The sequence below is a fragment of the Mercenaria mercenaria genome, chromosome 13 (genome assembly GCF_021730395.1).
Source record: "Mercenaria mercenaria strain notata chromosome 13, MADL_Memer_1, whole genome shotgun sequence".
Lineage (NCBI taxonomy): Eukaryota > Metazoa > Mollusca > Bivalvia > Venerida > Veneridae > Mercenaria > Mercenaria mercenaria.
In genome coordinates, this window is record NC_069373.1 from 19,203,197 (window position 1) to 19,215,599 (window position 12,403).

Here is a 12,403-nt window from a genome sequence, read left to right on the forward strand (position 1 = left end):
CTGTGATTGTAAAAAAAAATCCAAATTTTAATCCCTCAAAGAGTCTGCATCCTGCAAAACAAAACAAAACTGATGTTAAAAAAGAAGGTAAATTTGTGGCCCTGTCCTTCTCCAGACCAGTCAAGACCTTAAACAATACAATTTAAGGCTTTTTCATTGGATAACCAAGATAGACCTTTTCTTTTAATTGATATATTCCTAATTGAGAGTAAGCATTATTTTAGTAGGTGCAAGATAACACAATTTTCTTTAAGTGTTCTATTTCTAATGTGAATTGCTGCACACATTTAAGCAATGATCAAACACTTCAGGAATGCTAGTAATTAACAACATATGTTGAATTTCTGGAGGAAATAGCAGTGCAGGCTGCAAAAGAAGTTTCAGATATTTTAATGGTTTTGAAAGAGACTTTGAACAAGCTGTTCAAATATCTTGTCATACATCTTAGCTGCCAAACTTAAAACTATTTCTTAGTGTTGCAACAATTTAGTTTGAGTTTCAATTTATTTTCTTTTCACCACTTTGATTCTGCAAAAAAAGAAGTCAGAAATGTTTATATTCAATGTGTTACTGTTTGACATAATCTCCAGAATAGTCACAGTGAATTTATTATCAGTGTGCACAATTATTTAACCTGTTTGCGGCAAATTGATTCTGCCTTTGTGATCATCTTGATCTGCACTGTTCACTATTCAGTCGAACACACATTCAAATAATAAATGGTACTGCCCAAATTGAATGATAGATCAGTCCATTTGAGAAATTTAGCAGGATAAAGGTGGATAGTAGTGATGTTCCGAATGTCGCTGACAATCGATTGTCGATCATTTAATGAGCCAAAGTCGCCGACATCGTTTATGAACCTGCATAATCGATTATTTGACACTTAGGCTAGTTTAAAGCATATTTGGGAGTTACGCATCTTTTTGGTGGTATTTCCTCTTTAGGTTCATTTCTTTTCCACTCTTCAAAATGAAGGCAAAGCATACTGCGTTCGATCAAAATAACAATGCAATCAAAGATATATCCCCATATCCAGGGAAGACTATACCACCAGTGTGGAAGTAGTTTGGATTCTACAAGATATGTAAAGGTGCAGCAGCGAAAGAAAATTAAAAAATCGGGAGTGTTGTTTGCGGATTATGCAGTAAAGACTGCAAATAATGGTACCCCGCCCACTTTCGTAATGTAGGTTGATTTACTTCATAATTTCAATCAGCATTGTGCTTCGAGATATTTTTTTAATATACAGCTGTAGATGTGTAATTTGATAAACAAGAAAGAGTTATAAATAAAAAATTAGCAATAAAAAATTTGAGGGCATTGAAGTTTGAAATAATAATAAAATGTACAAATAGATGTTTTAGGTCTGACAGCATGGTTGGTTTCTCGGGACACCTGATAGTCCCACAGGCGTTTGGGTGCAAATCATGTAAATATAACACATTATACCTCAATAAATAAAAGATACTTTTTAATTAGCTACATTGATATCTGCGTACAAGGGCTAAAACTTCACACACAAATTACATTACTCCTGCTAAATATATGCTAATAAAGTTAGTCAAGTGAGCTAATGGTTAATAAGTTACAGAAGGTTCAGTATGAAATTCCGATTATTTTCCGATTAATCGCTCGGAAGGCCTTCCGATTGTATCCGATTAATCGATTATCATTATGCTGTCCGATTATCTCCGATTAATCGATTATCATTATGCTGTCCGATTATCATCACTAGTGGATAGTGTAGTGGTGTGAAGCAGATCCTTCTCTTGATGTCAGGTTACTTGCACTTACTTAGACATGTGTATTTATATGTACATACTGGAATACCAAGAATAATCTACTTGCAATACTGCTGAAAGCATGACTGTCATTTTGACAATTTGATGTAATGTCTGCTGGCGCTCATTTAGGCAGGTTGTCACATTGCTTGTGGAGTACAAATTACATGTAGTACTGATGCAGAGCCCACGTGCTTCAGGAGCACGGGTAGTAGATGATCACATTTAACTTAAAACTGCAATGCTGTTTTTAAGAATAAAGTAAGTCGTAACTATTAACAAAATCACCATGGTGAGCATTTGATACTGTAGCTGTTGATCAATATGTGACTTCCTGATGATATAGTCTTCACTTCCTCCTCAACTTGATGTTTGTACCTAATTAGCATGGATCAGGAAATTATCTGTTATCCTTTGTATTGTGTTGAAAACGCTGGACTTGTGCTGATTTAAACAATATATTTTCCTGTTTTCCTTGAAACATTTGTATGACGACTTTTTAGCTTGACTATTCAAAGAATAGGAAGAGCTGTCGGACTTGCACATGCTTCCGCATCTTTGTCCTGAAATGGTTAAGATTTTGTATGAAAGCTGGTAACCACTTATCTCAGTAACCACTTACTTGAATGGATTGAAACTTCACACCCTTATTCATTGTGATAAACTGACTTACGTTGCAAAAGTTCCATAACTCTATTTTGCTTTTTTACAAAATTATGCCCCTTTTTCAACTAAGTAGCAATATTTGGTTAAATTTTTGTATTTAAGCTGGTATCTCAGTAATCATTAATGGGACTTCACACACTTAATTGTTTATTTTGATGGTCTGACCTGTAGTGCACAGGTTCCATATATAAAGTTGTATTTTTACAAAATTATGCCCCATTTTCGACTTTGAAATTTTTTGTTACATTTTTGTATATAAGCTAGTAAACCTGTACCCACTTGTCCACTGGTGATGAGCTGACATAGTATTACGTTGTACAAGTTCCATAACTCTGTTTTGCAGTTCTACAAAATTGGCCACTTTTTCAACTTCTACATTCATTCAGTTGACAAGGCTGTTGAATAGTCTTGTGTTGCTGTCCTCTGACAGCTCTTGTTAGATTTCAGTCTATAGTGAATTGAACTGACAAAGGATAGAAATTATGACCCTTATAATAAAAAAATGTTACTGCTTTCCTTGTTAGGTTGCTTTGGTTGTTTTATGAATCAGTTCTCTATCTGCTTGGCTATCTATATGGCAGTTACAAAAAAAGTACTGTTAGAACAAAAAGTGTTTGTGATCTATTGCAAGTGTGAATATCAGTTAAAGAGCTCCTTAAATGGAACGGAATTGATTATTTATTCATTACTTTCCTTTAAATAACCATTCCTTGCAGTTGGCACTGCTTACTGAAAAGACATTAATACTATAGATGTACCATATATAGACAGTGGGTTTCTGTTGATAAATAATTAACATCTTTTCTGCGAGGATTACTTTGAACAGAGACATTTTCTTTAGAATGTGCTATATGGGAAGGGCTGTTTTATATCTGTATGTAAATACTACTGTGAAACTGTAATCATTAATATCTACCCGGTAAAACTTCCCTTTGACTTATGAAAGGTCCTGTTCCTCGTCACCAGCAACCTCAAAAATTCCCAGAATGTATGTTTTCTCAACTTCTTCCTTTAGTGGCCACTAGCCAGAAGTTATCCATGTAAGGTTTCACAAAAACTATATGGCCAAATGCTTGCAGTCACAGGACAAGTGACATAACTATCTTATGGTTTGTTAAAATTATGCCCCTTTTATGTTAGAATTTTTGGTTAAACTTCTGCATGTAAGCAGATTTATGAGAAACTACTTTACTGTATACCAAATTTTTAGCATTATGAGATGATCTCATAGAGCAGGTTTTATAACTCGTCTGTCTTACATTTTATCAAAATCATGCCCCTTAAACAGAGAAATTTTATGATATATTTGTTTGTAGTTTCTAAAAAACTATTTGGCCACATGTTTTCAATTTTTACACATATATTTGGCATCACATGGTGGGTTTCATAACTCTGACCTACATTTTGACAAAGTTATGCCCCTTTTACATAATTATAGAATTTTTGGTGAAAGTTTCACTTGTATTAATCAGGATTCTGATAAGTCTTCAACATGATGAAATGACAGTTCTGAATCGGGTTTTATGTTTTCAACTTGCAGTTTACAAAATTGTGTCCCTTTTTCATCTAGGAAAATTGGGTCAAACCCTGTAACCCTGCTAAATTTCTATAATGAACTTGTCCATCTTCCAATTTGGCAATACCATTAACTGCTAAAAGGGGTGCTTATCAAAAAGACAGGGCTTTCGGTAGGTTCTGAAACTCAAGAGTCATTGACTCTTCAGCCTAAATTTTCAAGGGTCAAAATCAGATTTTCAAGAGTCAAGATCAGCTTTTCAGGGGTCAAGCTACATGTATACTGTTATTAATGCAACTCCCACAGACATTATCTAAAACTAGTACATTAGTCTTAACAGATTTTCTTAATTAAGCAATTCATATTTTAGTTGTCTTATTTTGCACATTGCCTAAAAGTGGGTGGGGTTTAGTGCTTTGCATGCTTTTATTATCAGCAAATTCTTCTAAATAAGAGCTACTTTGGCAACAGTGATCATATTTTTCGTAAATGCAGACGTTTTATTGGCTTTTTATTCAGATTGTACTCGAAAAATCTTGTAAGAAATGATAAAAATATCCGAAAATGGCGGTCTCGAAAACGCGTGACAAATACGGAAAACGAAAGTAACATTTGAAATTCTTGAAAATATAACTGTTTTAATTTCATTTTCTCATCATACCACGTATAATTTCTGCTTATTTAATTGTTTTGGCCCAAACAAAGCCTCGGCAATGATAATAAATTTGCTATAGACTGTGACGGCCGACCGGCTCATGTAATCGTATCGAGCGCACAAAATAATTAACAAGTGGTACAAACACGATAATCTAAGGCTGCATTGTTTATCAATTAATTTTTACACATTGATCAATAAACACCTTTGATAATGACAAGGCATATTGTACTAAATACAAACCGCGAGATAATCACGTGTCATTTGGCGCGTGGCGTGACTGACATCTGTCGGTAGCTAATTAACATACGACGCTCCGCCTACTGCCAAATTTCCACTTGTGCCGACGAACAATATTGAAATACTGGAATTTTGATTGACAGGGGGCAGAACTATCGAACTTGAGACGCATCAAAGTAAATTTCCGCGAGTCAAGCCGACGCACGTGGCGTAATTTATGCGGGTCAAATACGAGTTTTTCTCGATTTTCGCGGGTCAAAACCCGGGACCTCGGGTCAACCGAACGCCCTGAAAAGATACTGGCTGTGCAGGCTGATCATGATCTACACTGGTCGCAAAGGCAAAACTAATCATGTCTATCATGGAAATGGCTAAGGGGCTGACATTAGACAGCTCTTGTTCTACACACGAAGTCATGGTTTCCTGTAGAGGTTATTATCAGTTGGTTGGTTGGCCTTTAATTTCTCTATATTGGAGCATCTGTGGCCAAATGGTTAAGTTCGCTCACTTCAAATCACTTGCATCTCAATGATGTGGGTTCAAGTCTCACTCGGGGGTGTTGAATTCTTCATGTTAGGAAGCCATCTAGCTTGCTTACGGAATGTCAGTTGTTCTAATCAGTTGCCTATTTGTGATGAAATAATACATGGAGGAGCAACTGGGGTCTTCCTCAACCATCAAAGCTGGAAAGTCACCATAATTATGACCTAAATTGCATTGGCATGATTGGTGGATGTTAAAGCGGCATGCCTCCAGATCGTTCAATAACAAAAAATAAATATTTTTTTTTAGATATCTTGAAATAAATGCTATATTTCTTAAGAAGGCTTTAAAACTTAATTACTGACAAACTTTATGTTATGTACACACATTAGAATTTGCTGTTTTTACTGCTTTTTACGATGAAAATCGAAAAGCGTTTGTCACGCTTTTACTCCAGGTAAACTGAGACGATTATAAATATCTATATTTTGAAGTCATTATTCACTACTTCAGCTATAGCGCTATTGGTTACAACGACGAGAAAATGTCTTTATTGCTGCAGCGGTACGGGGTTTGATTCCCGATGCGGTCATCTTTTTTTTCTTGATTTGGAACTTTTAAAATATTTTAGAAACAAAAATTTATATTCTAATGTTCATAATATGACCAAACTTCAATTTGAAAGAAAGATTACTTTTTAGCCAAATCTGGAGGCATGCTGCTTTAAACCTGACAAATAAAACAGCAAAAAAAACCAATCTCTCTTTATGTGCTATTTACTTGTCTCAGTTTTTTTTTGTTTTGGATATTTTGTGGCATATGTGGTCTGAATGTCCTTGTGACATAAATAACCTGCTGTTGATTGATTTTATTAGGTCACAACAGCTCTAAAACACTGAAAAGTCTCCTGTCATTTAATCTGGCAAAAAAGATAATTCATCTAGTTTCCATAGTAACATGAAAACTGCTGATGCTTTATTGTCATTTACATAGTTTAATCTTACAATATTTGATAAATGATTATTTGCTTTATGTCATATTTAGTTCTGTTCTGAACATGCTGAATTCATCAGGTTCTTTTAACGTAAGAATGGTTGGTTTTGATTTTTGTACCAAAGCCACTTTAGTTGGGCCTTAAAAAAAAATGAGGATTTCATCATCATTCATCATATCCTGTGTTTATTTGTCGACTGCTGCGGGTGTCCCAGTAACTAGGGTAGGCAGCAGGTGGCTAGATTGTTTAACACCCAGTCTCCATGCTTCTCTGTCATGTGGGTCAAAGCTGTCAAGGTTGTAAGCCTTCAAGTCCCGCTTGACACATTCCAACCAGGTCTTTTTAGGTCTCTCACGTCCTTTGGAGTTTGGTATGGACATACTCAAGATTGAGTTGATGCATGAGGATGCACGAATGACATGGCCATACCACCTCAGGCGTCTGGTACGAATAGCCTCTGTCACCTCCTGTAACCCCAGCTTTGCGTACAGTGCTGCTATGGGTACGTCGTCATTGGGTTTGATGCCACAGATCCATCGGATCATAGACCTGTCGTTTCGACGGAGCCGCTGTAAATCTTTGCTTAGGGTAAAGTCTGCAAAATTTGTAGGCAGGTTAAGTAGGTCTGTCTTGTTTGCCAGTATTGTACTTACTTAAGTCGAGCTTAGTAGTTGTTGCGCAGTTCAATTCGATACACAAGCAGAAAATGTCAAATAGTCTTTTCGAAACATCATGGCGCATTTTGGTGTACCGATATTGTGATCGGGATTAACCCAGTATTGTATGAACTGAGCCCACCAAATGTGTGGTAGTTTTATTTATAAGGTTGACACTAGTGTAATCAGGACTGGTCCTGATTTCAGGCTTTTGACTGCCAGAATTTTGAAAAATGAAATTTCAGACTTTAGTTAGAATGGAGATTTCAGGCTTTTGGTTTTAGACAGAATCCCAGGCCTGGTGATTATTTTTATCCCATGATGTCACACTGGACTGGATTTTTCTTTGTGCATTAGTGCTCGTTGCTCACATTGAGACTACCAGTTGAGCATGTGGGCGTAGTCCAAGTAATAGGACGTTTCAGGACAGCGTGATAACTTTTGACTGTTGCTGTCCCGTCACGTCCAATCTTATTCTGCATATTTCTGTTAGGAAATCCCCAATAGAAATCCATTGGGAACATTTTCTGGTACATGTGCAAAGTATTTGCAATGATTACATCTCTGATAATGAATTTATGTTGACATTAAAGCATAAACTTACCTTGGTGACATTTTTATAAATGAATGTATTATATTTAGTGTTTTGTTTCTGCAATTTAGTGTTATCGATACTGAAACCGGTGTCAGGGTGGATATCTCCTCACACCCGTCACTTCATATTTTCGAAGATTAAAGTCTCTTATTTCAAATTATGAGTTATATTCAATTCATTTGAAGTTTCTACATGAATATTAATGTCTAATTTATGAGAGCATTAAGTCTGACCATTACATTATGACTTTTTTTTCTTTTTTTATGTCTTCGTTTTCCTAACAGTAAAATGCAGATACAGGTAACGCTTAGAAGGATGACAACTAAAAAATATTAGATCACAAAATAAGTCATCCTGATAAGCCAAATGAGTAAGACTAGTGGTTGGCGCTGATGTCATACAAACTGTCTGCATTACATGCATATTGTAATGGCACAGGGAAAAATAACAGAATTTTCGCCCCAAAAACAGACAGTAATCAGACTCAGATTGTTGAGGAGCACTGTTTTTCCTGTAGTGCTTGTTAAAGCTGATTTAATCAGTGGATGGGCAAGAGAATATTTTGAATGAACTAGGGCCAGAAAAAACAACTTGATGCATGCTAAATTGAAGCCCCTAAACTGACATATTTATATATCATGAAAAATAAAATTTTGGAAAAAGTTGCCTTCCTGCCCACCCTATTCTTGAGGGGTCAAGTAACCCTAAACACTGGTGTTTTTCCTCCTTGTCTCATCAAACAAAGGAAAATATATTTTTCCATAACAGTCAATTACTATGGTTATGACTTGGAATTAGAAATAATGTAATTATGGTATGATGACACTTATGTTATACATATATAGGTAGTTTCCAAGTTTTATAACAGCTATCTTAAATTGCCTGTTGTCATGTTGATTAAAAAACCCACAGTTTGTCCACTTCAAAAAGATAGGAGGATACAAATGTACATGTTTTATCTATTTAAAGTAGTTTCAAGCTGTGTTTGGCGATAGTCCATTATGTGCAAGTGCATTGTTCATGCTGTTGACAAACTTACTGGGAGATGTAAACTTATCTGCCCATTAGTCATTGGACATAGGGCTTAGTGTGTAACTAACTAATTATGACGCACACAGCTCCTGTAGCTACATTTTATTAAATGGGCAAATTTACATGAATATTAATTTATTGGTTTCAACTGGGAAACATGACTGTGTGTGTAGACACAGTGATGGATGGACAGATGACAACTTGCTGCTGAAAAGGGTGAACAAATATTGTCCTGATGTTTGAAATTTGAGCTTAGACAGGCCAACAGACATCTGTTCTAAGATTTATGAAATTTTGGTAGTCTTCTGATGAGAGCAATGAAGAAATTCTATTTACAGTAGCCTGGCTTGACAAATTAGAGGTTTTATGGCCTACTCAGCAGGATAAGTTTTAATGATAGTTGAAGTCATTCATTTGACCTGTAATATGAACCCAAATATATACTCTGATCAGATCCCACTCTTCTTGTACTGACAACCCAGGACATGCAAAAGTACATTGCAGTATTGACATTTTTAGCTCGACTATTCGAAGAATAGGGGAGCTATCCTACTCGCCCCAGCGTTAGCGTCACACAAATGTTAAAGTTTGCGTACCACCTAAAATATTTTCAAAGTCCATTGAGATATTGCTTTCATATTTTGCATACTTGTTTACCATCATGACCTCAGTCTGTAAAAAGGAGGAGGCAACTCTATCAAGCATTTTGACTGAATTATGGCCCCTATTTTTCTGCATGCCAATAAGCAAGGTAAACATGTGTATTTTAATTGATAGTTCTAATTATGTGTAACTTTAACCAAGGATATTTTTTTTCAATCGTTTAATGTTTTATGGGATACTTTTGTTCCATCGTATTTTTTTGCTCTTTAACCTTTAGCCTGCTGGCAGCAAGTGATTCTGCCATTGCAACCCGTGCAGACCAAGAGCAGCCTGCACATCCATGCGATCTGATCTTGGTCTGCACTGCAGGCTAATGGTTAAAAGCAATCGGAGAACAATTCATCCACAATATCTGGAACGATGTATTCACCGCAATATGTGCTCTCCCGTAAGATGTCGGCCAGTATCAGTGGCACTATATTGTCACAAACAGATAAACTGTCTTTGCTGAACAACAAAATATCCTTCTATTTAGTTTGTTTGTGCTGCAACAATGTTTTTCTGCAACCTTTTAGTACTAGAAGTGGTCATTTTATCGGTGTAACTTTTTGTTTTCAAAGCCTCAAAATAACATGAATCAAACTGAATGGTCCTGTGCTTTTTCCGATAAATAGCTACCTGTTTTGTCGTAATGTATAACCAGTTTGTTGTCTAGCGTTAAAGTATCGTACCCATTCTTTAATATGAAAAATGCGATATGCAAGCAATTTTTAATGAATTTGGTATTAGGAATTCTAATTGCGCTTCAGTACGCACATTGTATGAATTCAGTTGGGTTTTCTGCAACTTAATTGCATAAATACACAAATACGCAGCCTATCTGGAGCTCTGCATATGTAACCCTGCATATTTTTATGCACCCGAAGGGAGGCATATTAGTTTTCAACTGTCCGTTTGTTCATTAGTCACAACGTTAACTTTTTGCATGAAGGCACTTTACTGGCGAACCATTGCACCCAGGACCTTCAAACTTCACATGCTGATAGTACTTATTGAGTACATGACCCCTACTGACTTTGGATTACCAGGTCAAAGGTCAAGGTCACAGGGGCCAATGTTAACTTTTTGCATGAAGGCACTTTACTCGCGAATCAATGCACCCAGGACCTTCAAACTTTACGTGCTGATAGTACTCATCGAGGACACGACCCCTACTGACTTTGGGGTCACCAGGTCAAAGGTCAAGGTCACAGGGGCCAACGTTAACTTTTTGCATGAAGGTACTTTACTCTCGAACCACTGCACCAAGGACCTTCAAACTTCACATACTGATAGTTCTTATTGAGTGCACAACCCCTACTAACTTTGGGGTCACCAGGTCAAAGGTCAAGGTCACAGGGGCCAATGTTAATTTTTTGCATGAAGGCACTTTACTCGCGAACCACTGCATCCAGGACCTTCAAACTTTACATGCTAATAGTACTTATTGAGTACACGACCCCTATTGACTTTGGGGTCACCACATCAAAGGTCAAGGTCACCAGGTCAAAGGTCAAGTCGCTACGGGGGCATTTGTCACCATTAGTGACAGCTCTTGTTTAACTTTAATCTACTGTAGAGGCATGATGATATTTTATTTACTTCCATGATATTTAAAGAATGTTTATTTCAAATTGATACTGAAAATTAGAAGGGAAAAAAACATAATTTTTATAGGAGCAACATGCTGACTGGTAAAAAAAATCATAGAAAAGTGGAAAGTGATCTCACAGTATTGATTTGTACAGTTTCTGGCACATCTCCCACACTTTCTGCTGAATGGATTAACTTGATCTTATATGGTAATTGCCAATACTATTTCATTCTCAAAATACCAGGTCAGGTTACTTTTCATTTGACTGCTCAGTATTTTTTTCTATTCAGTAGTGTCCTAGATATTTTATGTTTTACATGTCATAACAACTTTTTTCATGTGCATTATATTTATGGTCTTGAAAAGAGGTTTTCACTCTACACCTGTGTAGGGTGGGGGTGGGGAATATCCTAGGATATGCATTTATATGTATTGGATGGAAAATAAGATATTTAAACTCCTTTCTCTTTGGTTTGCATGGAATTTAAAGCCAAAATGTCGTCTCCTGTTTATTCCCCCTTGTATGCAGTTGCCATAGTAATATTTCTGTGGTCTTTATATTTAATTCCTCATTCCAGTCCGGTTTGATTATAAAATTTGTTTTCATTAATTTTTAGCTCGACTATTCGAAGAATAGTCTAGCTATTCTACTCACCCTGGCGTCGGCGTCACACCTTGGTTAAGTTTTTGCATGCAAGTACATACAGCTATCATTTAAAGGCATATAGCTTTGAAACTTATTTATTCTTTTTCTAGGTCAATTACCAACCTCACTGGGTCAGGTTCCATTACTCTAACATGTATTTTGAGCAAATTATGCCCCCTTTTGGACTTAGAAAATTCTGGTTAAAGTTTTACATGCAAGTTACCTTCTCCAAAACTAATGCAGATATTGAATTGAAACTTCAAATGTGTCTTCGGGGTTATTAAACTAGTTGATAGCATCAAGTCCCATAACTCTGATATGTATTTGGTCAAATTATGTCCCGTTTCGAACTTAAAACTCTTTTGATATTTAACATTTTGGGTAATAATTTCCTGCTTCTGTGACAATATTTCGAATAGTCGAGCTTGGCTGTCTTACAAAGCTCTTGTTATTTTCAGGATGATTCTAGACAATTTTTTGCATTGGCGGGAAATGCTGACGAAGGTGATTTATCAGGCGAGCTGGCAGCTATCATGAAGAGATTGTGGAATGACTCTGGTGTCGCGCAGTGCGTGGGCAGATCTAGAGAGTACCAGTTGAATGATTCTGCAGAATAGTATGTCATCTTATGTCCCTTTTTAACTTAAAATTTTTAGCTCACCTGTCAGAAAGTGACAAGGTGAGCTTTTGTGATAGCGCGTCGTCCGTCCGTGCGTGCGTGCGTCCGTAAACTTTTGCTTGTGACCACTCTAGAGGTCACATTTTTCATGGGATCTTTATGAAAGTTGGTCAGAATGTTCATCTTGATGATATCTAGGTCAAGTTCGGAACTGGGTCACGTGCCTTCAAAAACTAGGTCAGTAGGTCTAAAAATAGAAAAACCTTGTGACCTCTCTAGAG

At 36.5% G+C, this 12,403-nt stretch overlaps 1 protein-coding gene across 1 annotated transcript in view; it reads left to right on the plus strand.

Annotated features, from left to right (window-relative positions):
* Positions 1-12,403, plus strand: part of LOC123529507 (guanine nucleotide-binding protein G(i) subunit alpha) — a 64,730-nt gene that overhangs the window by 16,404 nt on the left and 35,923 nt on the right. The window contains exon 4 of the mRNA XM_045309867.2: positions 11,962-12,119. Within this exon, the coding sequence (XP_045165802.1) occupies positions 11,962-12,119 (158 nt within the window). The remainder of the gene's footprint in view (positions 1-11,961; positions 12,120-12,403) is intronic.